We start from the raw sequence: 27,592 nt of genomic DNA on the forward strand, positions 1-27,592 counted from the left end.
ATGCTATTTTTCAGCACTTTGTTGCTCTGGTTTGCTCATCTGAACAATTATTATCCTGTTTTAGCTTATGTGGGTGCATGTGTGTTAATGCCTAAGCCATTTGTAATTTGAATACATATACTGCATACTGATCCAGTTTTTTTATTGTCTTTTAATCCTGTTGTTATTAATGCTATGTCGGCAAATGTTTAACAATAGAAGCCCTGTAAAAAAAAAAAAAAAAAAAAAAAAAAAAAGAAGAGTTGCCATCCTCTAAAACACTCGTGGGCTTTTGATTTGAGATGGGTACAGGAAGCAATGAGTTCGTACTAACATATTAGACCAATTATTTTTATCCAACAGAAAGAATTAGGAATAAAGGTCTCTAATACAATCTCTGTTAAATCGAAGTAAATAAAGTCGAAATAAAGTCCCCATCACTATTTGAGGAAATACAGTACGCTACAGAAATCTACAGGCTTTTCTTGCTGGAATTGTTGCCTTAAATTTCCATGTCTTTCAAAAAAAGAAAAACAAAGCAAACAACAACAAGACTCAACACAGAAACAAAGACAGCATTGAAAATCAACTGGAATTGAAGAAAAAGAAGGACAAAGATGCATGCAGTGTACAATACAGTGAAAAGAACATCTATTCAGATCACTGTGAAAAGAACAAGGTTAGTACTGATGCATCAGATAAGAATGTAATAAGACAGATGCAGAGAGTAATACAGACACAAGAGCAGATGACGCGATGAAAAAGAAGGCAGGAGGAGACAAAATTATGACTAACAGAACTTATTAGAGCATTAATAAAGTGGCTTTTATCTGTCTAAGTATTTCCTCTGTTGCCCAAAGCAGAAGGGTTAAACCTGTTTCCTGTGTTAAACTCCTCTTTAGCACGCTTTCATGTAAAATATCAAACCTTTCAATATCACTCTGAGGAAAGCACAGTTGCTCACCCTGTATAATGCTATACAAACACTTAACCATTCTCTTTGAACTTTGCAGCTCTACTCATTATACCTCCTTTGAAGAGTGAATGTTGGAACATTGGTACATTTTGATTTTGCAGTTATTAAATGTAACACAGCAGCAAATTATGTCTAAACCTCTGTGTTGCTGCTTAATAATACATAGGCCAGTGTACAGAAGCCAGCAGAATAAATATCCGAGCAAAGAGAGATAAAGGTAGCCGATGAGCAAGACGCTGGAGTATTAACAAATTCATCTTACTGCAAACGTCAATACACAAAATGTTTTTGCAGATGATGCAGAAAAGCTCCTGTGGAACTGTAGGGCCAGCTGCACAGCCTTTTTGAGCAGAGAGGAGATAATGTCACTGGATGATTCCTACTGAAAGCTGCTGATTTTGTCTCTATAGTAGAATCCCAAACATGGGTGCTGCGCTCCCTATCTGAAAAGAAGAAAAGAAACAAAGTATTCCAAAAGTGTTCGAAAAGCCAGCAGGGAAAAGAAGAGATGCTTCTGCCAAGGCCTTACAGCATCTTACAGAAAACTGCTTCTCTTGACATAAGGGTCTGCCTTTGCTACGGGAATGGCCTCATATTAACAGAGACTGTTGGAGTAAGCGGCTTTTTCAGTGTGGAAAAGCAGTTGGCGGTAAGGACAGAGGGGAGAAAAGAAAGAGAGTCAGATAATGATAGATGGGGAGAAATAGAAACTTACAGATAAAACAGGAAAAAGGTATATCCTGAAGAGATACTCAAGGAATTTCACACATACGTTTTACAGAGCAGAAAACCAGTCTTTGATGTTTCTCAATACTCAATACCTCAGCTGACCCTTGGCTCTGGCATGTAGTCAGAAATGCCCCAGAAATGTGTGTGAGAGCTCAGAGCTGGATGTAGATCATTAAACAGGCATTTTGCGAAGAACTTGGACTCTGACATAAGGGAGGTGAGACTGAAACTGACACTGAAACTACTTGCTTTCCTTTAAGCACATACTTTTACTTTTAACTTTGCGCAGCATACAGTAAGTGATTCTTCAGTGGCATCAGTTCTAGAACCTTTTTGGCTGAGGAATAGGGCTTTCACTTTATATCACACACTCTATCACTTGGTGGTGGTTTTAGTCTGTGTTGCATGAATCTCTAAAGGATACACCGACATAATTTTGAGAGAAGGTAAAGCCGAATCCATGGTGAAAGTTGCTCATTAACATAAAACACAGGCCTGTTTTACCCAGGGATTACAGACTGAGAGCAAACCACAGAGTCATGCAAAACCCACTCAGTGCCTCAAGCACTCTCTGATTTCTTCACCCTTCCTCAAAACCTCTTGCCCCTACTTGGCATATTTGGTGTGGGCTCTGCTCTATTACTCTCAGAGGGGCTACATATCTCAAACGCAAGCAAGTTCAGTTGATTTAGTGAACTGACATTAATAACAAGTATAATGAGTGACATGCAAATCAACGGGCCTGTCTCTCTCAGAGGTATTTTGTGTCGTGTTTTAAGTGTCTCCAAAGAATTTACAGCATCTTCAATCTCTTTTTTTATGACAGGTACGGCAGTAAGAAGCTCTGATCAAGTCTGCAGGTTTTGCAATTTATTTAAATATTTTCCACAACATTTTATTAGGGACGTTTTCTCCTTCGATTCACAATAAAGACGGGAACCCCTGTGGAGTTGCCTCAGTGTGACAACACATGTGGCAACAAGTGGTAAATTAAATTATAGAAGGCATCGATAAAATATGGCTTTAATGCCCTTATACATCTGTGCCCCATAGGAGCTTTCCCTAAAATCAGACCCTTAAATCCGGCTGCTGGATTGAAATGGTGATAGCGGGGTCAGCATGAAAAGCAGGCTGAGGGCTTAACTGCTGCTGAGTGATTTGGCAATTGTAAGAAGTAAGAGAGAAAAACTAATTACTGTGGGCTTAAAGGAAAACCAGGGGTAAAATGGACGCTCCCATTGCTGGGGGTAAGGCGTTCATGTGGGAAGGCTTTGGTTCAGTCACTAATAACAACATAACAACCCCCATTAAGCCATTATGCTGGGGAGAGATCACTGCTTTAATCTACTATGCAGAATAAAGGGAAAAAGCAGAGTAGCTAAAATGGGGTTTGTAGTACTACCTTCTGTGCATGGCAAAACCTGCATCTCAATGCTGAAAAGTGTTAATAATAAGTGACAATTAATAATACAACTACCAAATGTGCATCTAGTGTGTGTTATTTAATAATACACCTCAAAGCTCTCCCAGTTTATACTTAACCTACATTAGCCCGACTAAATCAGAAACAGGCAGTAACCTAACAGAATATTTCCTGTGTCTATGCAACAACTTACTGCCTATTACTCTATGAGAGAGTGGCAGGTTAGAAGTTATAACCATGGCAACCATTCTGTAAAATATCACACAAGAATTGGTCTTCACTCCTCCACAATCAGGTAATTCAAAAAGGAAGAGCTAAATGTGTGAGATCCAAGGTGAAGAATGAAAACAGAGAATAACAAACCATGCTCCAGGAGAAGAGAGAAGACAATGGAAACAGTAATCGATTTACTGTCTTTCCCGAGCTGGCCAATGACTGTTGTCTAACAGACAGCCTGTAAGTTTGAATAAAAACGGAAAAATACTAACTCCTTTGCTTTGGGCATTGCCTGTATCAGTAATCTTAATTTCACAGTTGACTTGTAGCAGGGGCAGGAGAGAAAGCATGCATGGTGTCACCTCCTCTCAGAAATAGGGGTTTGTTTAGTGCCCTCTCACATCTGTCCCCACAATCTGGTGATATCAGCCACTGCATCTGTAAATCAGTGTTACCACTGCTGCTGAAAACACACCCCACCACCAAAAGAAACACTATTTCACAGATATGCAGGTAGTTTGATTATAACTTACCGATGCTACCCACACAGGTGGCCTCGAAATTAGAGCATTATATCTTTCCTCTGTGTTTAAACTAGCAAACAAAAAAGTACAAAGTTGTGATTACAAGGAGAAATTCGCATAACAATTTGCTTGCATGGACAAAAAACTGAAATGTTTGATTTGCTGCAAAAAGCAAGGGACTAGACTAAAAAGGGAGTTAAATATTGAAGGTCATGTGATATTGAAAGCCAATGCAGTGTAGCATCCAGCGTGCATCCACCAGCATCCACTCCATTACAACATTAGCAACTAATGTTTTGACATTTGTCTTCATTATTATCAATGAACAGAGGCGATTGAGCCACCAGCATGCTCCATTACCTTCCTTCATTGCACAGTTGCACAGTTGAAATCACACATTAGGGTGGATCCAACATGAAATGACAAGTTACGGGGGCTAAGGACGCACCAGCTGATTATTTAGGTGGCGGAGGGTGAGAGGGTGGGATGAAGAGATGGCGGGGTGGAGTTGAGGCAGGAATGGGAGTTAGGGAATTGGGAGAGAACTGTATTGGCTTTAAAGTCTGAGGAGTGTGGAGACGCAGAGCAGCACAGCACACCTTAAGAAGAGAAGCTCATTTCAATCGGTATAATTAGCCTATGGTAATGAAATAAGTCAGAGGCACTGCCACCTTCACTTAAGAGAAAATCGATCCGCGTTTGAGGGAGTTTATTAAAGCTTAGGAATAATGAGGAGATTGGACATAAGGGTGGAGGTGTGAAGAAGATGGGGGTTTGAGCCCACATTAACAGATAATTAGCTTAGATGAGGCGGTGGTATTGGGGTAGAAACTTGACAAGAAACAGAAGAGAGATCAGCTGAAGTTTGTCAAAGCAGATGTTTTTGATGTCTCTGCTATTTCACAGTGAGAAGCCAGGGGATGCTAGAGCTATGCACACAATGAGACCTACAGCCTGAAATGAGATGACATCACTCAGTGTGAGAATAAAGCCAATCAAAACTAGCTGTAACCAAGGACACTGACTGATAGACAGTCACTGGAAATCCTCATTAGATTAGTTGTAAAGATCCCCATGGATTCTTGGCTATGGCCAGGAGCGGGTGAACAACTTGAGCCTGGTGAGAGCAGGGTGTGGTAAGATAATCACTGATGGACATCTCTCCTCAGGTGCCCCAAAAGCATGCTGGTTGCTGGGGGTGCTGCTTGCTCATTTATCCAGCCGTCTGGCCAACTCACCTGGAGTGATGGGGGAGACGTCAGGAAGGCAGGCTGCTATTTCACGGCCTGTTAAGCGCTAATGCCGCAACATGCCCTGCGCTCCAATTTTAGGGAACAGGGAGCATTACCACCAAACTCAAGGTTTTGTCCGTCTGGACTGTGGACTTGGAGGATGGTGAAAGTGGGGGCAGGAGGGTGGGAGGTTATAAAGAGAGAAGAGTAGAAGAAGACAGTGAAAAAAAAAAAAACTAGTGAAAGAATTAAAAGACAAAGAGAGAGAGATACAAAGAGAGTAAAATAGAAAGACACAGAGAGAGAAAGAGAGAAAGAGAGTAGAGCATTGGTTTACACGGGCTGCTGAGCCAGCACTGCAGAGCAGACAGGACAGCAGCAGCACACGCTGACATCTACTCCTGCCACGCTAGGCTGCATCTCGCAGGCCCCTGAAGGCCCTTCGCTCCCGGACTCATAGCCTCTCCCTCGCTGGAGCCACTGAACATCACTAACCTGAACCACCCACAACATTTGTCCTCTCTGTGCACTAAACCTGGCCCATGTAATAACCACAGAACCTCTATTAAACACTGGATGGCTGGGGAATCAGAGCAGCACCGTATAGCACCAGCACAGAATGAGTGATGTAACGACTCTCCTGTAAAACCATCCGAGTTATGCTCAAGTTATGTTAACTCTTCATCATCTTAAATAGACTAATAAGCAGAGATGGATGGTCAAGTCATTTATGTCCTTACAGTAAACATGACTGCACATGACTAATGGCCACAGATCCTGTCATTGAGTGGTCACGGCAGAAATAGATCAACCCTCTCTGTCATTGGAATGGTAAAGTGTTCTGAGAGCTGGACTCCTAAAGGTGGTTATAGTTCAATTTCCATATGTTACTATGTGATTATTGCAGTTTTGAGTAAATTTTTACTTGCACTGCTACTTCTCTGCTTTGCTCACCTTCACACTTTGCATTAGCTCTACTGTGCCCACAACAATCAGCTGTGGCAAATCACACTATAGGGTTATAGAGTTATACGTAGAGACTGACAGAGAAAGAATCATAGAATGGAGTGTTATGCTTTCAGAAAAGTATACCATGAGTCTTGTTGTATACCATGAATATGTTGCAAATGCTACATTTTATATCGGTTTAATGATTCAACACAAGCACTATATCTGTCTGTGGCTATTTTCTACTACTCTGGACATAAAATATGTTCAGTAGTGCAATACTCAATATTAAACTTCAAGTCCCATTTATAGAAAAGCTCTTTTAAAACCACTAAGGGGTTTTATTTACATGCATTTATTTTTCCATTTCATATCAAATGAGTCACCGGATGCCACTGAAAGCCACACAATGGGCACACTGTGACATGGTGAGCCCATAGGATTACACAGCATACATAGAATTACGTACACAGTCACAAAAAAAGGAACCTGGAGTGCTGCCCAGAATTCTGAGCATTTTTGTTTTAGCTGGGACTGTTGGTCACAGATGTCTGAATGTTATCTTTATAGTATTTTTCTAAATGTCTACTGTGACAACTACAAGACCAAAAGAACCTAGACAATAATCACAAGGTTCAGTTGATGTGCCTATTGAATGAAAGAATTTTTTAAAATGTACTGCATTTCTGAAGCAGTGAACAGCTATGACACTGGAAAATAGGACAGTAGCGTGTTCTGTTGGGAAAAGTTCTACACCTGTGCAGATATGGGCTTGGATGCCACTGTTGTATAACAATGACTGTCATAATCACTTCCAAAAAAGAAACTAACATAGTTAATGTTAAATTACGTGCTTCAGAGAAGCTACTGACATTAGCTGACTGAAAAACTGATATTTGTATTTCTCCAAGTCTTAGATTTATCAACTGTCAACTAACTAAATTTTAAAGCCATAATAAAAAAGAAACTGTTAATGGCAGTGGCAACAGATAGTGTATTTTAATTCAGTCACACCACAGAGGGAAAAAAAAGAAATACACCTATCTCTTTAAATGCAGGGTTAAATGCAACTTATGCTGTGCAGACCGACAAAGACAGACACACCAAACATTATTTACATATTAATACATATCAATATATACATAATATTGTGAGTTGGCTGACTCAACCTCCTGTAAGGGCAGAACTGTCAGACACTAAAAAAACCCTATGTAACAGTCCAAAGGGACTTGGGTTGTGAGCAGTCCCAACAGGTTATCAGACCACTGCAGCACCAGAGATGACACCAAGCTGGATTGGCGAAGGAAGAGGCCATTTTCTTGGAGTGACAAATATCTGGAGGAGTACAAACAGAGAGCAGAGCCCCTGTTGGGAGAATGCCTGAGCTTTGTCTTTGTCACACTGCATGACACAGACTCACAGCACCACTCCCTGAGGTGTGCACTTATGTCTACATGTGCGTGAAGTGTGTGCATGTCTACTGTTTGCACACACACCTATGCGGGACCAAAATCTCCCAAATGCACCTATCTACCTCTGCTCTATCTCCTGACATGAGTGCTCATGGCTAAACAAACAAACAAGCCAGAACCCAAACTTCTGTACGATTGAAAAGAGAAGAAAGTCTGTGCATGCCTGGTTTCATGTGTGGGACTGCTGATAAATCAGCAAGGGTGCCAACACCACACTGCCATTACCTCAGGTTGAGCCAAGATTGAGCCTAGGTGAGCCAAGGACAGATACAGCTGGGCCTTTTATGGCAGTGGCTGGTATGGGGAGTGACTAGGAGTGAGGTGAGGGAATGTTAGCAACACAGTGCTGCTTTGAGCCAGCAAGATTAATGTAGGCTCTCTGGAGCAAAGGCAACATCCAGAGCCTTAATAAGGTACAAACAATCGGTTCCACTCCACTGGCTTCCCAGGGAAAACTATTGTTGTGCCGCATTGTTTCTTGGTGAGCCTCCTTGGAGACACGAGTTGACTGCAGCATGTGACTGTCTCCATTACAGCCAAGGGAGAGCTCACCGTAGACCTGAGTTTGTCTGTGTCAGGGTGAAGGTTGGTTCTCGCTCCCCTCATGCCCGCCCCAACCCCACCTCCTTCCTTGTTCATTCCCTGCAAATCCAAACTCTTGTCAGCCCACTCACCTCAACTCCCTGCACTTTCAACTTCATGTGATCCTCCCGTGTGGTCTTGCCGTCTTTCCTCTTCTTCCAGCAGTAGCCATCCTTTCTGTACTTCACCTTCTTCCTATTGTACAATATCATCGACCCATTCTGCGGCCTGGATCCGTTGAGACAGGACAGAGAGAGGGAGAGAAGTAAAAGAGAGAAAGATAAGATGAGATGAGAAGAATTTTTAGGCAAAGCTACAGCACAGCTCAGGGACTCATTTTAGAGATGTACAAAGAGGCCCGACACGAGTCTGCGCCAGGCAGAAAATGCACCAGTGACTTAGATGACAAGACTTCTTTATGGTGTTTTTCAGCATTGGTACAGTTTGACAATGAACAAAGCACCCTTCAGCATACATTTCTCCCAATGAGAAGTATGTGCGCTGTGAGCTACAAGCAGCTAAAATGACACTCTTTCTCCTGGAGTAAATTACATGAAGGCCAGTGTGTAAGGCAAGCAGCATGGGGTGTGTGTGTGTGTGTGTGTGTGTGTGTGTGTGTGTGTGTGCATGTGTGTGTGTATGTGTGTGTATGTGTGTGCGTGTGTGTGTATGTGTGTGTGCGTGGAGGGGGGTGGGGGTGTTCCTGCCTTATCTCTCATTCATCCAACTTAAATGAGTTGTGGTGTTGGAGGTCCCTAGAGGGAAGAGAAGATCCTCCCTCACACTCCATTCATAATTCATTCTCCCTCCACCAGTCCACAGCCTGTAGGCTCATAACGATATAATGTAACTATTTGATGATAATCTGCCTTTCCACTTCGATTTGTAACAGGGGCATTTGGCATTAAGCATTAACAGAAAGCGTAGCATAAAACATTTATGACTTTCTAAACAATTAGTGAGCAGTTGAGGATAGTTTTGTGTGTATGTGCGTGTATTTGTGTTTGTGTTAAAAGTGGCTTGTCAGTAGGAAACCATGCATATGCTACTCTGCACATTTGTCTCACACACCCTTACACTCCTCCAGCACACACACACACACACTTACACACACACTTACACACACACACACACACACACACTTACACACACACACACACACACACACACACACACGCATACACACAGCTGCTATAATTTGGAGCTCTCCCAAATCAGAACAGGTTTGCCTCAATGTTTGATGCCTCACGGTGTATGAGTGGGAAAGCCGCCTGCCCATGCTGCTGAGGAGGCAGTGTAACTGTTGAGGGGGGCTTAGCCATCCAGTCTGCTGGTGAGCCTTGTTAGCCTGGCACTCACATATTACACAAGCATAAGCACAAAACACACACAGACACATAAAACTAGAAATACAAAAACCCAGAAACTCTCATCAAAGCAAAGTGCAAAAGATGTGTTGATTTGTGTCTTCTGTAACAATATCCAAAAGAAGAAAACCCATAACACTTGTTCTGCATTGTTTTGTTGTTTATCGTTACTTTTTTTTGTTGTTGTTGCTAGGTTTATTTATAACGCTGCATGCATCATTTTGCAGGGTTGCCTTTGGGGGCCAAGGCGCCTGTTTATCTTGGTATCACTCATCAATCATTTTCCCGTCCAGATCTCAGGGGCCACTGGAGTGGGAGGAGAAGGGGGATGTGGGGTCCCTGCAGTCCCCCCTCTGTGGCCCCTGACAGCACCTTCTAATGAGAGACGCCACTCACACACTGACATGCTCACTCTTTGCCGATCTCTCTTCTTCCCTTTCCTCCTCCCTTCCCTCTACAGCGCTCTCTTCTTGCCGTCAGTCAGCTCAAGCTGTGCACCAGGGAATGTCGTCGTCTCCTCCCTTGCTCCGACTCCTCTCCTGCTTTCTCTCTCCCTCTCGTTTCATCTGTCTCAGGATCCCTCACCTCCAAACTCCCACACCTCCCTCTCTCCTGCTGTCTTCTCCTCACTTACTGCCCTCTCTTGTTTGTTTCTAGGTGCACTTTGGAGAAAACAACGATTAAACAGACATTTTTATCGGTCAGTTTGAGAAGCAAAACTCCTCAATGGCTCAATGGGATACATATAAAGTATAAGTTGCATTCTTGTTTTCTTGTTTACCCTTAATGTCTGACTTTGTGAAGGCCCAATGACAAGAAGTTTGCAGATTTTTGCAATCTTAACATGTCCTTTTACACATTTGCATTCCAAGTGTCATTCGAAGGACACTGATTGCCTGTATCAGCACTCGTATCAATCAACCATCGGAATGGCCTTCTGTAACAATGTGATCCTGTTATTTGTTTCGATATCATTCTGGGTTTTGTCCTTCAAAAGATACAAGGAGTGTGCGCTTCTTAAAATGTAGCCCTGCGTGAGACAAAAAGATGGGCGCGGATGAGATAAGGTAGAAAATCAAATGACACAGGGCTATCTGATCTCCTCCAGAGCACTGGAAATTGGGGTGAGGCTTTGGTGTCAGAGGCTCCACACCGTATTTATCGGCTCGGCGCAAAAACTTATTCGCTCAGCTATTTTTGAGGGACTGTTAGGTAGATGCTATTTTCAATTCAAGGCACTTTAGACCCAGAGGAGAGAGCCCAGGCACCCACGCTGGAGTAGGTCTGAGGCAGAGGCCAGTCTAAAATTCATGCTTTGGCAACATAATGTGTCTCCTCTCATTCCCGCTGTCTCCCTCTCTCTCCCGCCCACTCATCTTCTACCACTGTATACTTAGGCGTTTCAATTAATCTTATCAGAATTATACATATTTATACATGAGGGAAAAAAGCTAACTGCTCTGTTATCAAATAAGCGTGACAGAGGCCCCTCTGTCTCAGATGCCTAAATGTAGCAGATTAATATGGAAATACAGGCCTCTGACAAAGTGCACACAAGCTTCACAGCCTCCTCTCTCTCCTCTTTGGAGTTTGCAGCGATAATAAGCTTTACCCTCAGGGTGGTGTTAGGCCTTGTCCAGTCCTTTAGGAATCATTCATTTACCCAGGTAATGGCATTCGCTCAATCAGATTTGTTCATTTGAAAAAGTCAGGGGAGGGTGGGGGGAAGTGGAGGGTTATGAGGGTGGTGACGTGTTCAGCATGGGAAACAAACCCAAAGCAAAGGAGACGTGGCCCACAGCCGGTGAAAACACTGCTCAGCTCCTCTGTCTGGAGACCTATAGGCAATACCGGCAGAAGAAGGAAGAAGCTAAAACAGACAGAGACAAATCTCTGAGTGTGGGAGATTCCAACAGGGATCAGTGGGGAAAATCCACAGCTCAGGTGAATCATCCTAAATCCTCAGACGTCCTGAGAAAATACTGTGATAACACTTTGAAATTTTACGACTCAAACAAACATTGTACACACACATAGCACAAATTGGCTTATCATGTAAGTACATAAGAGTTCTTGGCAAGTATTCATAGAAGAGTAGGCCAATTACCACATTACATGAAATGTTACTATTGCTGCATTACAGGCATAGAAACTACTCTACTGTATCGAGTGTAATCAGGAATAGGACATGCATGCAGCATTTTAATTAGCATCCTGGTTTAAATGGTGAGATTCTGTGCTGCTCTGTATTTTATTGTCCAAAAGGGTCACAGAGAATGAAATATTTCAGTCCTGGTGAACCACTGTAGCAGTAATAGTTGGCTGTGTAGCCTCCATCCCCCCACTACTCACTCTGGCCTATTCCCCACGATGCCCTAGGTTTGATTAATACCATACGTGTTTTTTTTTTCTCTCCCACCAGCAAATCTGGCAGCACAGGCAAAAGAAGAGGAGAGGAGAGGAGAGGAGAGGGGAGGAGAGGAGAGGAGAGGAGAGGAGAGGAGAGGAGAGGAGAGGAGAGGAGAGGAGAGGAGAGGAGAGGAGAGGAGAGGAGAGGAGAGGAGAGGAGAGGAGAGGAGAGGAGAGGAGAGGAGAGGAGAGGAGAGGAGAGGAGAGGAGAGTTGGCCCGGAGAGACTTTGAAGATCGGAGGTTGAGCTGGTTGGGGCCTGAAGTAGCTCAGGAGGGAGGCGACACCTGCTGTTCTCAATTACCCATCAGAGCCTTCAGCCATCACAGCCTTTACCCCACTGTGTCAACAACCACACTCACACCTACTACTCATCCAAACACACACATACACGCTCCTACATTTGGGCTCACACAAACCCTATTAACTATAAATATGAGGCACAAATATGCCCCTGAGCGTTCACACACATGCATCAGGTACAACACACCAAGTTTCCACTAACCCTGTTGCTCCATCTAGGGATATCATTAATAGTTGGAAGAGTGACAAAACATCAATAACACGCTGATGCTGGTCATTACTGCTTCTGTCAATCACAGGTAAAACATAGGTCACATGTGTTACAACACGTGTGTGTGTTGACATCCACAAGCTCACATATATCTGACGCCTTCAACACTGCCCAGAGGTGTTTCCACATGTATTGTAATTACACTTCAAGCAACGGTGCGCCATTAGATGGCACATCATCTTTGCACTGGATGTGTGAGCAAAAAGGTGCTGCTGCCACAGGAGCTCCTATCAGGACACATCACGTGCAATTGATGACTCACAGATAAGCCTCTCCCTTCAGCCCTGCCAAAGAATGCATCAGGAAGTGGGGCGTTCTCTAAAACTACTTTAAATGTAAATCTGCCATGGCCTCGGGATTGAGATTCATCGTCTGCACTGCTCCGAACCACTCAAACACCCCCGCTGGTGTTGTTATGTCGAGTCGCCGCAGGTCGTAGTCTTACCATGGTGAGCTCCTCCGTGATCCCAATAAGGCCTCAGTGCCTGGTCGCCACAGTTTTGACTAGTCCAGCTTTCTCTGGCCCGAGCTCAAAACCATGCAAGTTTAGTTAAACATGCTAATTAAAGCAGTCAGGGGCATTGTGTAGGAGCAGTGAGATGGAAAAACTAAAATCTTATCATATTCTTCTTTTCTTTCTTCATTTTTGGTCTCTTTTCTGTTTTGCCATGTTGAGCTGTAATGCTATATTCATTTTTAAAAACACTAAACATGGTAATAAAAAGAGAATATGGAAGCGCAATTGAGAGTGAAGTGAATTATAAGGTTAAGTTTGCCAAACATGGATAACATACTGATCTCCAAGGCTGTACAGATGGAGCACAATGATTGTTTACCCAATGTGTTGCACTAAATACAGCAGTAATGATGAGAGGGTAGCTGGTCCCCTGGAGTTGTAATTCAGGAAAGGAAGACAGATCGTGTACCCCCGTTCTTTCTCTCTATCTTTGCTGCCAGTGATTGCCACAGAACTCAGGCCTGGGTCCGCTGCCTTCCAGCACAAAACAGATGTTCTCCCTACACTTATCTCAATGAAAAAATCACACACAATTTACAAAGAATATAAATTATGGTTGTAGCCACACATCAATGTCCCTGTCCCTGTAAGACCTTGTAAAGAGGATAAGGGGTGAATTGGTGTGAGAGGGCGGGGGGGGGGGGGCAACATTCGGAAGATGGGGGCAGCAGGGGAGGAGGGTGGTGTATGTCCGTTGCTCTTATCTGGTCCACAGCAGCCTTGCAGAATGAGAGGGAGACTGGTGACTGGCAGTGATGCTGGGCTGATAGCACTAAGCCGGTTTCATGCACATTTCAGGGAGGCTGCCATCACTACTCAGACTTAAAGCTCTTAGCTCCTGCCAGTGGATGAGGTTGGGACGTTATTTACAAATAGCCATGTCGTACACTGGTTACACTGCTCCATTCTCTGTGTCAACACATACACACATAGAAGTAAGAGCTAATGTTCAGCTTTGATGTACAGCTTAGGTGACACGGAATTTGAATTTCGGTGCTTGTAAGGTTTTAGCTGTGAAGACATTTCTTATTCACTCTTGAAATGCACACTGTCACCGCATATGTGTGTGTGTGTGAACGCATATAATATGTTTAACTGAGAAGAAATGTTGATGACTTTCAACTGCTTGCTCAAAAGGGTTCCACATCATATTTGTGGTGAATGTTATTTTCAGCCTTTAGTCAGTATGCATATGCTTACTTGGAAATAGCATCTACAGAGACGATGATTCATACCTCACATCCTCTCTGCTAATCTTCACAAATCATCCGTGGTGTGTCTCAGTACCTTGTAAATAAAGGTGCCATCAGAATGAAGCTTCCCTATAGCCCCGCTCTTGCTGACAACTACATGCAGTGTGCGTCTTGCATGTGTAGACTTAAGTCCTGTAGCGCTGCCTTATTATGACACTTTGTTAAGAGGATGCTTTTGTACTTTCAATAATGCATGGGCAGCAGGGAATTGCATCTAGCCTTATATTATGTCGTGGGGTAGAGTTGCTGTTTTAGCAGCTTATGCTCTCCCATGGTAAGAAAATACTAATGCAATTAAATCTAAGTCGAACCAGACTGCAGCAAGAAAAGGTCAGGTTTTTATTAGTAACAACAACCTTGCTTTCTATTAAAATGAGAAACAGGAGAATTCATCCACCAAGTTAATGATGTGGTCACGACTCACTCCAAATCAAAACAGAGGATCAAAGATTTTTATTTCTCTCAACTAGTTTTGTGTTGCTGCTCTATCCCATAAGTAGCATAGACCCATGTCAGTGGCACTTAAAACTGTTAAAGTCACAAAAAGAAAAAAGAAAGAACAGATCAGAGAAGAAGCATCAAAAGAGGGGATTTAAATCTAGATTATAAAACTGAGGCACAAACTGTAAAACCTTGAAACCTTGATCCTGTCTGTACATGTAGGAGTATTACATTAAAGGTGTTTTAAAATATATATTTAAAATATATATTTTAAAACACCTTGATGTTGCACCCAGGATTTTAAAAAGCTGGAAAGTACCATCCTACATGACATGGAAATTACTAAACAGATCCATCTCTCGGAGGATCTGGACACAGACAGGAAGGGACAAGGACAGGCTCTCCTTCACATCTTACCTCACGCCAGACCAAACGTATGGATCATCTGGACATGGCCATCCTTGTCTTTCCTCCAGAGCAGTCAGTGCCACCAAAGTGCCACTGACCTTCCCCTATTGATCCCCCGGTGACAGAGCACAGCTAAGGCCAGCTATTGAACCACTTATGATTAATTCACAAATCCTGCCTTGTCTACAAAAAAGGTAAAAGAACAAAGCACAAGCAGGAACAAGTGAAAACAGAGCCAGTGAGGTCAAAAAACTCCACTTTTTAAAGTGAGACAGAGTTCGAAGCACTGTTTTACAGGCTGACCAAGCTATAAAGCACATCTCAGAGTCCCTTCTGTCACGAGAAAACGTCAGTACAATGATGGAGGGGGAGGGGTGGGAGTGAAATGAGGGAGTGAGAAAAGGGAGACACAGACAGGAAAACAGGGAGAAAAAAAAACAAAAAAAACAGCAGCTCTCCCTTCTCCTTTTGGTCTTATTTTAGTCATGAGGATAGACCAGGGAGGGTGAGAGGTTGAAATTGAGCTGTAACTCTATCTGTGTGCTGGAGCGAATCAGAAAGTCTATCCCACCTTTCACCTGGGAATCACAGCTCTCTCCGTGCCCTGTCTGGTCACTATACCAACCACAGCCCGGCATCATGGGATTAATTGGAGCCCAGGGGCTCAGCGGCAGCTCAGGCTCAGACAGAAAGCGATGGAGATGGGAGCGAGGGAGAAGGGAGATGGATGGACATCAGTCATGGTCAAGTGATGGTGGCCATGCAGATCAAATCGAATTTCAGGCATTGCATGAATTGCAGAGCTGATACAGTCATATAAACATATTGGAAACTGAGACACCTCAACAGAAATGTTTGGATTGGATTCCAGCATGAATCTGCTGTATATTTTTGGCTTTTTTCCTCTGATCTCTGTGTGGCATAGGATTTTACACAAACACTGACACACTGTGACTCATGATAAATAAAAGTCACATGTTGAGTATACATGACACTAATGGAGGGATACCTACTGCTGTCTAGATGTAACAGGATAGATGGCAGAATGTGGAAAATTGTACTTCTTAAAGGATTTATCATGCCTACTTTCATGCTATCTGTGATACAATTAGCAGTATTTGATCTGACAGTCTTATCATGGTGGACACTCTTAATTTGGCATATGATCTGCTTTTCAGACGAATCACACAGGGTTAGGTCATTAGATAAATAAAAGTGCAGACTTCCCTACACTATTAATATTCATTTTAAATTGACCTTTTCCCAGGGTTTCCCAGCTCATTTTTCCTGATTTAGAGTCTGTCATCACTTTAACCTGCTGGAGTTTGTCTACTGTTTTTTTCTGCCACTGATGAAGTAAAAACATGACAACAAAAAAAGAGCTCAGATTGCATTCAATTGCTGGTGTTTGCGGACATCCAACAGTTCAGAAAATCTGGTTATACACAGTTGCTTTATTCAAGCACAATGCTAAATATTTCTTTTAAGTCAACATGAAAAGTCTAAAAATATTATTGCTTTATTATGTAATTGTGGCAGGAGAGTTTAGAGTATGGTGATCACCACAGCCAAGGAAAATAGTGGAATTTTTCCTTTGTCCAATAAATCCAAGTATTAATCATGATTTTATCACCAAGTATTAATCTACAGTGGCAAAAGTAGTATTTAACTCATACAAATTAACACACACTTCTAGCTTGTACTCAACTAACTCCGACAATTTTTCATGTCTGCAGTTTTATTGAAAAAAGCCATTCCTTGGTTCTTTAATTAGAATGACATGACACTGCAAAATAAAGTAAAACAAAATTTAAAAAAAAGACCATGATTCAACTTGTGGGTTGCGATTGTTGTGATAACATTTTTCAGCTAGATTTTCAGCAACTTTCATAAGTTGTGAATATATATATATATATATATATATATATATATATATATATATATATATATATATATATATATATATATATATATGTATAGCCTTGAATTAATCTAAAAGTCTGCCATGCCATTGAGATAAGGACATTTTACTAAACTAACCTAAATATTATAAAGAAGCTTAAAATTAAAAAAAAAATAAAAAATTTACAAGTCTTGCTTATTGAATGGACAAAAAATTTGTTCAAGATTTCACACCCTTAAAGTAAGAAAAATTATCTTGTTCATCTGATAAGCTACAATGCAAACCGTTGTTTCAGGTTATTACTAATTAAATCTATCACAGTATTAGAAAAGGTTAGACATATTTTCTTAAAATTTCATTACTTTTCAAGTGAAAAAAAGAGCTTGAAAAGATTATTTTTCTTTAAAAAAGTACAGAAAGTCTTCTTGCACTTTTTTGTGGTATAGGTGCAATACACTCCAAAGTCATACAATTTCTGACTTTATGTTCTGTTGACATTGTTCCAAGCCAAGAGAAAATTTTTAAGTGAACTGAAAAAAGAAGTGTATAGGTAAACTGACAAAAAAAGAAAAGAGAGGGTTGAGACAGAGGGGGTGTAAGATGGTATACGATGTTATAGGTGAGAGTGTTAGTCAAGCGGTCCCACATGCCCGACGGGCTCTCCAACTATTTCTCTCAGTATGTTTGTATATGACGACCCTTGACTTCGGCCCTTGGCACATGTCTGCGATCACTCCGCTCAGTCTCTGATGCATCAGCTTGGGCCAAGACCTCAAACACACACACAAACACAATCACACACAGTGTGACTTTACAAAGCAGAGGATAAGTCAACTCTGCTACACGCCAGCACTGATAGGCTTTACTCAGACAATGAAGATGATAGACTGCGTGAGTCCTGCTATGTTTATCTACCCCAGTCCAGCTACAGACTCCCACAGCCATCTACACATGCATGTACACACACATCTGAATACACTCATAAAGTAGTCAGCAAGGCACACCTCTAATCATGGCCACCTCTGCCTTCTCATTTTCCAAGTTCAGTGGCCCATGGAGCTCCCACGCACTAAATCACATCAGCGCTCTCTCCTCCATAAATGATCCACACACAAACATACTTGTTTTCCTTTCTTCCCTTCTTTTTTTGATTCCTTAAAAAATACGTGCACTCACAGTATAAATGTACAGATACAGACAGACTCAAGCGTGGCTGGGGTGATAGCAAGCATAGCGTAATAAATCGAACACAGCTTGGGGTGGACTAAACACAGATGCATCTGCATGAGCATCTAACCATGCCTTCCAGAAAGAGAAGAGGTGTATCCCACCCATTCCACAGCCGTAAAATGTTTATCCTCTGTCTGGCACAGAGCATGACTTTTACACACTTCCTGCAGCAGCATTTCCAAAGTACAGCAGCATGCAGGCCTGTCACACCGGCCTAGCTGATTGACTATTTCCCCCATATTTGACACACCAGTGAGTCTGCTCATCAGTCACCTCTGCAAGTAGGCAGTGAGAATTGGGGTGGGGCTGGGGGTTGCGCCAAGGCAACAGCCACAGCATGGCAAAGAGTTTGCTTCTGGCCCTGTGCCGCATATAAGGCCTGGCAAAGCGAGACAAACTCTCAAATAAAATCTATGTTTAACTCATCACTGTGTTATAGTTAGTACACACATTTTTAGAACTCATCAGTGGCCCATATTTCTTTCAAATGTCATATTCAGCTGTGTTTTTTTTTTCAGTCTGGGGGCTAAAGGAGATCTACTACTTTGAGACCATGTTACCTTGGAAATCATAGCACAGATCCCTATTTCTGATCTGAGTTTTTGGTCTGATCTAGATGTTCCCTTGTGTTTGGATGTGACAGGATTCATCTAATCTCAGCTGAAACCTGTAACATCCACTGTAGACTCAGTAGAAAATATCTTTGTACATTACTGAACACTTTTTTGCTATGAGCTTAGACTTCAAATTTCTGAAAAAAAGAAAAGGTCTGATGATACTCAGGACTGACAAAGACGGGGGGTTTCATATTTTCTGCTGTTGAAACCCTGCTGCCCGGCCCTGCAAAACTCTTGGAGGACAATGAGACACTGATCTGGCCAGCATTGGCATTGTGATGAACTACTTCTGGAAGCAATCATGCGAATTTACATCATCCCTTGACATTTAGCCCCACACTCCACACACTATCAGCGTGGGGTGTTTTTGAGTGTGCCTGCAATATATGTGTACGTGGAATTAAATATCTTTCCCTGACATTTAGCCTTGCTGTCCGCATGGCGCTCTGCAGAAAGAGGCAACATGGGAATGCCAATCTTGAATCCTTCAACATATTATTTTTGTGTGTGCGTCAATCTGGCTATGTGTGTCTGTTTTTGTGCAACCGTGTCAGAATTGGAATATACAGTTAATAAGGGGGGAGGCCTGCCACTCATGTGTCTCCAGAGGGTAAGGAGACCAGACACCATATAGGAAGGAGGGAGAAGGGAAAAGGCAGAGGGAGGGGAGAAACAGAGAGCAGCACAACTAATGAAGGAGAAGAGAGGAGTGGTGTTAGTGTCAAGGCACCCATTGTACTGCTGGGCAGGAGCAGTAAAGACAAGCTAGTGGCCTCTGCAACTTTAAGATTGCCATTAAACTCTCGCCTTACTTGTGTTTATGGTTGGCTTTGTGTGTCAGAGGAGAAGGGGATCGTAAAGCGTGGCTTTGTCTGTCTGCCATCGATTTATTTCCTTCGTTAGGGTGATGACACCGCCTGCTTATGATGTCCTAGCACAGACTGTAATTACAGAGCACTTCTGTCTTTATTGATGTCACTTTGTTAGTTTAATTACGCTATATTGGGTTTTAGAGTCGTGGCAAGAGCAAAGCTATGATGTAGGGCAAAAATCATCAATGGAACATCCTCTTTTGAAGATGTCGGGGGCAGAGAGTTGGGAGATAATTATTTCATATACAGTCATCTAAAATAGACACAGTGCATCTCAACATCTACAAAGGCAAAGAGAAGGTAATCTGAAATTTAATGACTATTCTGTCTGTGTTATGACCAAAGTCAGAGGGAGGAGGCTGTGAATGTGATGAGGGCCTTAATGGAAATGAAACACCTGGGTTCAACCTTGAGAGCGACTGTTTACGCACATAGTCCCCAGGTGCTGGGGTTGACTGAGAGTTGCGCAGTAGGTGAACTATTGGTGTGAGTGTGTCTGTCTGAGTACAAATGTGTGGTTATACAGTGTATATATGATGGGATGGGACCCAGGGGGAAGCGCCATATGAAGGTGACCTTTGAGGGGAAAAGAAGGAGGGAGAGGCCACCTGCTAGCTGGCGGTAGCAAAATGAGGGTGACAGCCATCCACCTGTCTGAGAGCACACTCATTCCAGACCCCATCTGCCTAACCCCTTTGGGATACCTACTCCCAAAGGGACCCTGTGACCCTCACTGTCGTCTACTTGACCAGGCCTCCTGTCCACCGTCCCTGTGGCCAGCTGAAACTGCCACTGCTCACCTCAGACCAGAGGCCATTCAGGGGCACTGTAATACAGTACAGTACATAGGGGGTTCTGCAGCACATGCTGGCATTTTTACTCTGTTTCTCCTTTTCTTGTTTCAAAGTGATACAGGCCCCCGGGCCTTATGTGTCAGGCTGTGCTATAAGTCTCCTGGCATGGCTAAGTCATCACAGGTGGCCAGCAGGGAAGGCCTTTATTTGCTCGCTTTTTCCTGTGCTTTGACATTTTCCAAACTGAAAACTCATCATGGTGTCCTGTAGCACAGATAATCGCTGGCCAACAACAGAGCAATTTGGCAACTCAAACAATGGTCACATATAGTACACTGTCTATTTGTCACTTCTCTCTCTCTCTCTGTCTCTCTCTTTCTCTCTCTCTCTCTCCCTCTCTCTCTCTCTCTCTCTCTCTCTGTGCATGCAACTACCTGCATTTTTGTCCATTGTAGAGCAGAACACACAGAATTACATTTTCTCACCAGCCAATGCACCCTGTGGATAGATCTCTCTATTTGAGTCTGTCTGTCTGACTGCAGTAAGCCCCTCCCTATCTCCCATGGCTGCCGACCTGTGGACTGGACCTAGGGCTGTGTTTGCTTTCTCTCTATGGGCCTCAACCACATAACTAGGAGAGGCCTGTGTAGAAGACCCACCACACATCTGACATCTTTTTAGATGTCCTACAGTCCTCCAGGAGGGACAGGACTAATGTAATACACTTCTCTACAGTGGAAATGTTCATCTGCTGCAGAGTGACAAAGCAAACTGAGAGAATAACACCCAAAAGTCACAGAGAGTCTGGTGCAAAGATGGAAAGAGAAAACATAGAAGGAAAGAATAAGGAGAAAGAAAATGGCAGCAAAAAAAGAGGACAGCTAAGATAAAGAAAAACATTAAATCTTTGCTCTTACAAAATGTGTTTTGCAGGAAAATCTACTGACTTGCTAGAAAATAATGTGCCCACAGTAAGGCAAATCTAATTTAGGGAAACTTGCAGAGGTTTGTAATTAAGGCAAGTTGGGCCTTGGAGTAGCATCTCAGAGCTGGATTTTTCTCCTCTCAGGCTATCAGAGCTCTCTGTAAGTTCTGCATGATTGCCTGTTGATTCGCAGTGTATTGGTGTTACCCTGGCTGCCTCCCTACAAAAAGACACAATGATATCTCTACCTATTCATGGCGGACATCACAAGGAGAAGCTGATTAACTGCTCTGCTGCTCCTCTGGGTGGATGAGGGTCCTTTCTTGAAAAGCTCTTCTCAATTAAAAAAAAAAAAAAAAGTTGAGAAAGGCATGAGAAGCCATCCTGAAATACAGGCATGACTTAAAGCCATAGAAAAGCAGGTAATAGAAATGCATTTTTAAAGTGTTTACTCTGTGAACTTCAAACATTTTCACTGCTGTGAACATGTTTTGAAGAAACCAAATGATGAACAAAAAACCATAAGATAACAACAACAAATGAATATTTAAGAAACAAAAGAAAGGAGGCGTTATGGTGCAACAAAATAAAAGAGGATTAGTTTGCACACTGAAACACACAAAGCAGGGATGGATGCAGATGGCTTTTTAGTCTGTGGAAAGTAAACTCAGATTTGTCTCTAAAGACATAATACATATTAGAAAGAAATTGCTGAACACATGTGAAAAGACTAAGAACTATGTTGTGCTGAAATGTGGAAACCAGAGCACACTCTTCTCCCACTGGCTCTCCCACTTGGTCACAACTAGTAATACAACTAATAAACTTGCTTAAACTGAAAAAACAAACAAACAAAAAACCAGAAATTGTTTATAAAAGCTTTCATGTAAGCCGGCACAAACCAAGTTTGGAAAAGCAGGCAGGAGTACCAACATGAAGGCTTTGCAACACAGGATACAGCTGTGATTGAATGGCCCAGAGAGTTTCAGAGTAAACAATATTGCTAATTTTTCCATGATTCTGAAATATAATTTATATACTTTTTTAATCATAAAAATTTGGTAGAGCAAATTTGGTAGAGTAGTAGAGTAGTTAATAATCCATTTTTCTGCGGTCTGATAAATTCATAATCCATATTTATTGCTGCTTTACAAAGAATGTTACTTGGTGGGCTCTAACAGGTGGCCCATTATTAGACATTGTGAGGATTTGGCTATAAAATACAGCATCGAACTGGTAAAAGAGACTGATTCTGGCTCTCAGCACACATGAATCCCTACCTTTCCTGGCTGTGCTTAGATGAGACCAAATCCAGAAGCGGTGCTGCTTTCATTCAGGCATTAGCATGTTTCTGGTCATTAAACATGCCAAAGGACAGGCCTCCTTATTGATAAATACACAGACATTCTCACACATGTGCAAGGATGTTCCAGCAAACATAAAAAAATTACATACACATTACATAAAGTACATCCGTCTATATGTGTAAAATCTGATCTGTGTAGTAGAGCATCAGGCGACCCAAAGTCCATAACACATTTCTTTTGACAACACAGGTATGGTAAACATCAGATCACCTCGATATTGGAACATGTCTAAAATTTTCTCAGATAATTGCCACTTAAAGGAGTAGCATGTAGGATTTATATCTCTTGCCTCACCCTCTGTTCCAAGCATGTCACAGGCTGTTGAAAACATGAAAAACATTAAACGCCTTCCATAGAACCAGTGATGGGTTTGTCAGTTCTGATCTACTGTAGAAAAATGGTGAAAAATGCGATGAGTCCATGTAAGAGGACCCGCACCCTCTGTCGATGACTCATTGTAAGGGTACAAAAACAACATTTCGTACTTTTGGATGACTACACACAAATCAAAACATTTTTATGAATACTACATTCCATTTGTGCAGAGATACCCCTAAATCATACACAGTGCACATTTAAGAGAAGATTGTAAATTAGGATAGCTGAAGCAGCAGGGTATGTGGAATATGTGGCGAATGCGAACACTGTGTTGAGTTTTCTTGTGGCTTCATCCATCTCCATGTTCAGATCCACACTGACGATTAGAAAGATAAACAATCTACTCATAAATGTTTTCTCATTACAAAAAACTAAACTGTCTCCCACAACAACAGCATTAGTGAATGCTTTGGCCAGAGGCAAGAGACAGTAATAGATAGTAATAGGGTTTACTACAGGAAGATAGAAGGCGCAGACAGGGGAAGGCACAGAGACAAGCTGAAAAAAGGAGAATGTGTAAATAAAGAGCAGTGGGATATGGAGAAAAATTGTTAGAACAGAAAAATGGATCTGAACAAGAGAATTTAATGGTAAGGGGTAGCAAGAGGGTGAAAGGAGGAGGAGGACGATGAGGAGAGGGAAGGTTGGTCTCATTACTATTAGACCTTCTCCCTCCCTCCAGGCTTAGGTGACCCCAGCTCTCTAGCCCTCTGCCTTGCACACCACTAATCATTTGTTTTTAATCACCGGGATATTCTCCCCCTTTGCCCCTCCCCCACCTCTCCTCCCCTCTCTTCATGCCCTACTGTGTGCCCTAGCCTTTGCCAAGGTCCAGCTAATTTTATTCTAATTGGCTGTAGCTGGGCTGGGACCGATTTGCCTCATTGTCCTCATCCATCCGTCCATCCTGCCTCTGTTCCACTCCCTGTCCTCTCTGTTCTTCCTCTGTCTGTTTCTGTATCTCTTGCCGCCTTCGACTCTTCACGGCTGTGCTTGTTTCATCATCTCCTCACTGCCTCCTCTCTCTGCCTCATCTCTCTTTCACCTCTAATTTTTCTTTTACCCATATGCTGCCTCGGCTGCTCCCTTCCTCCGTCTCTCTTTCAAGCCGTTCATTGACATCATGGTTGTTTGAGCATTTTCCAATTTCTGTTCTTCCTCTCCTGTTGACCTTACATTCCACCAGACAAAACAAATAGCCTTGATGTTGTCTGCCAACAAAAAGCTCCATGTGACTGCCTTGATCCACACACAATAGCATGAAAGAGAAAAGTGAAGGTGTTCAATTAGGTAAACCCGATGGCTGAAGTCTGATGTTTTCCCTCTTTTTATGTTGGAGTGAGAAGACACAGCCCGTATGTCAAATGACATTGCAAAAAAATTAGTGTGCTGTATAAAGAACAAAGGGTTATAAGATGCCTGCTAGCCAGAAAGCACACTGTCAGAATGAGCAGACAGTCCAGGGAACTAGTTGTTTTCCTCAGTGGTCTGTGTAAGCAGAGAAACCATTGTGTTAAAACCATGAGCTTGCTGAAATTCTACTCATGCTATTTATTTCACGTAATGCTGTATGTTATGTGTGAATATTCTGGCTGTAATTCTGCTCTAGTAAAACAACAGGATTAATGACTTTTAATGAGACAGAGGCAGGGAGGATGCAGCATGGTGCATGAATGTCTGGGGGTTAATTTTGGCCATGTTCAATTACCTTCGCTCACCCCAAGTCTTATTATTAGGGATTAATCGTTTGTTGTCATGAATACAAAGTAAGTGGTGAAGAAATTCTTCCATTTAAGTGTCCACACATGAGATATTTATATCTACTAGTTCACAGACAGGTACACAGAGCTCTGAACATCGACGCTAAATCACTCCACTCTGGTCATCATGGCGAACTTACCTGTCGCTGAAAAACAAAAAGGAGAAAGGCAGATGGAAATCCTGCATTACAATCACACGCTACAAATCCTCTACTTTTCTTTTCTCCTCCGGATCAACAGCTCCAATAAATTTTCATTACACCTGTGTGAAGCGCTTCAAATAGAGCCACAGAAGCAGAAACTAATTACTTTCTAATTTATTGACTAATGGCCACAGCCCTGGGAGACAGCTGCAATTGTTCTAACAGTCCTGCTGCTCCGACTGCACTAAGGTCCACTTTAGATTCATAACCAAATAATTTATCATTACAAGCACATTAAATTGAACTGTATAGACCATAACAGTGGTAATTTATATCATTTTGTTGTTGGGGATGCTGTTCCCTCCCCTGTCTTGAAAGCATGCAATCTTAGCGATGGGATTCTTCTCCGCCAAGTCGTTGTTGTGGCAGGTTCACTTTGTTCTTCAAAGAACTCCTCGCTTTGTGACTCATTCACAATTTGCTGAAGCTTAAAGTGGAAAAATGAAAAAGAGATTGTGTGCTCTTTTGTGAAATAAAATAAGCCTGAGTCTGAGCTTATGTGCCATGCTATGCAAACATGACTCCTGTTTGTGTCTGTGTGTAACAACATGACCACGGCATGATCAAAACATCAACCTGAATCACAAATAATCTAGCACTGTACCGGCTTGGGGTAAATTTTCTGTCATCGCGCAGTCAGCCAGGCAAAATCTGTGCTTATAATTTATTAATTTTGAGCAATTGCCTTTATCCCATTATGCATCTCTTTCTTGATGGGAACAGTGCCTTCCAGGATGTCAATGTCCCAATGAACAAGGCACAAATGGTCACCCAGTGGTTTGAACAGCATGATAACAACATTAGCCATGTGTCAAGGCTTTCTTAATCACTACAGAGAATGCCATTTGTGCATTGATGGGGTATTCAGAAGCAAGCGTGATATAGCATTTTCCACTGGTGTCATTAAGATTGAAGGCCTATATGATCACACAAATTCATTATGTAAGCAGTGATTAGCATTGACCTTGCAATCTATGAGGTGAGTGGTCTGAAACAATGCCAGTAAAATGACACAAGTCCACAAAGTCGCTATCAGAATTGAATAGAATAGAAAAGACTGTGTGTAATAAAAAATATTGTAAAAACCTCTGCTATCCATTTCTCTATTGAGCCCCGTGGCTAGAGTTAAATCAAATATTTAATTAACTCTTAATAAATCATTACAGCACACTGAGAAAACACAACGGACTCTCCAGCTCACCCACGCTGGTGTTTTTCTGTAGTTTTGTTCACCCTTCTATGTAAAATAAAAAATATCCTCAAGGCTTAGGAGTTTAGCCAGATTTCAGCAGAAATTCCAACTTCCCACAGTAACGAAAACCTTTCCAACCATGTTGTATTGTGTTGTGTTACTAGGAGCTTAGTTGACAGTGGTGCAGCCCTGAGGGAGGGTTTGAACAGTAGCAGTCTGTCTCTGTGGGAGGCAACCTCCGTTCACGCCTCCCATTGTATGGACACAGCAATGCCCAAATTTGCACATCTACCAGTGTTTCAACCTTACAAACCACACACGTGCATTCACAAACATGCAGTGGAATTGCTGGAGTTTGACACCTGCAAGAACAATTCAGTAATTTTCATACAATTTCACCTGAGGATTCTTTCTTATGCTAATGCAAGTATGTGAGTTGAATGTGGAGTGATGTCATAGAGTATGTAATATTTATGGCTATAGTTATAGGAACATGGACAGTAGAGGTTGCTCACACAAGTGTGGATGGGGACAATGTTATGGAAATACTGCTTGAATCTAGGGGGGAGCTAAAAATCCACTCATTTTATCACTGACAATGTTATTAAACCACAAACTATTAGCAATTTCTTCTTTTTCTCAGATGGTGCCACTGATTGGTGTAGCTGTGTGTCATATGTATAACTTATGCCAGTGATGTTGTGTATCTCTGTTACATGCAGCTGCATACATCTGTCACTGAATAAAATCTTTTGTTTGTCAGTGTCTTTCATTTTGCAGGGCGGCACGGTGGGGAAGTGGTTATCAATGTCATCTCACAGCAAGAGGGTCCTGGTTTTAATCTAGGTACTCCGTCCAATGACATGCACTTAATAGGTTAGTTGGTCAATCTAAATCACCCGTAGGTGTGAATGTGTGAGTGAATGGTTGTTCGCTGTATATGTCAGCCCTGTGATGAACTGGCGACACATCCAGGGTGTAGCCCACCCTCGTCTGTTGATAACAGGGATAGGCTCCAGTGCCCATGCAACCCTCACGAGGATTAAGTGGTTCAGAAAATAAACAAATGAATGAATTTTGCAAATGTTGGGACTACTGACTATTCTGTTCTCATATCCTATCTGTCACATTTTAGGATTTTAAATTCATCTGTGGCCATTCTAGGTTCTACATCAACCAGCCTGCTACTGTTAAAGAAAGGAAAAAAAAACTCTTCCCGCTTTTGGCCCTTTATATGGATGTACTCCAAAATCTAAGTGTTTCATCCTTCGTCCATGCCCTTCTCTTTCAACAATTTTTATG

At 42.2% G+C, this 27,592-nt stretch overlaps 1 protein-coding gene across 1 annotated transcript in view; it reads right to left on the reverse strand.

Moving 5' to 3' along the window:
* Window positions 1-27,592, reverse strand: part of camta1a (calmodulin binding transcription activator 1a) — a 272,063-nt gene that overhangs the window by 111,292 nt on the left and 133,179 nt on the right. Inside the window, exon 5 of the mRNA XM_030137891.1 lies at window positions 8,174-8,313. Coding sequence (XP_029993751.1) covers window positions 8,174-8,313 — 140 coding nt within the window. The remainder of the gene's footprint in view (window positions 1-8,173; window positions 8,314-27,592) is intronic.

Source organism: Sphaeramia orbicularis, chromosome 7 (genome assembly GCF_902148855.1).
Source record: "Sphaeramia orbicularis chromosome 7, fSphaOr1.1, whole genome shotgun sequence".
NCBI classification, from domain to species: domain Eukaryota; kingdom Metazoa; phylum Chordata; class Actinopteri; order Kurtiformes; family Apogonidae; genus Sphaeramia; species Sphaeramia orbicularis.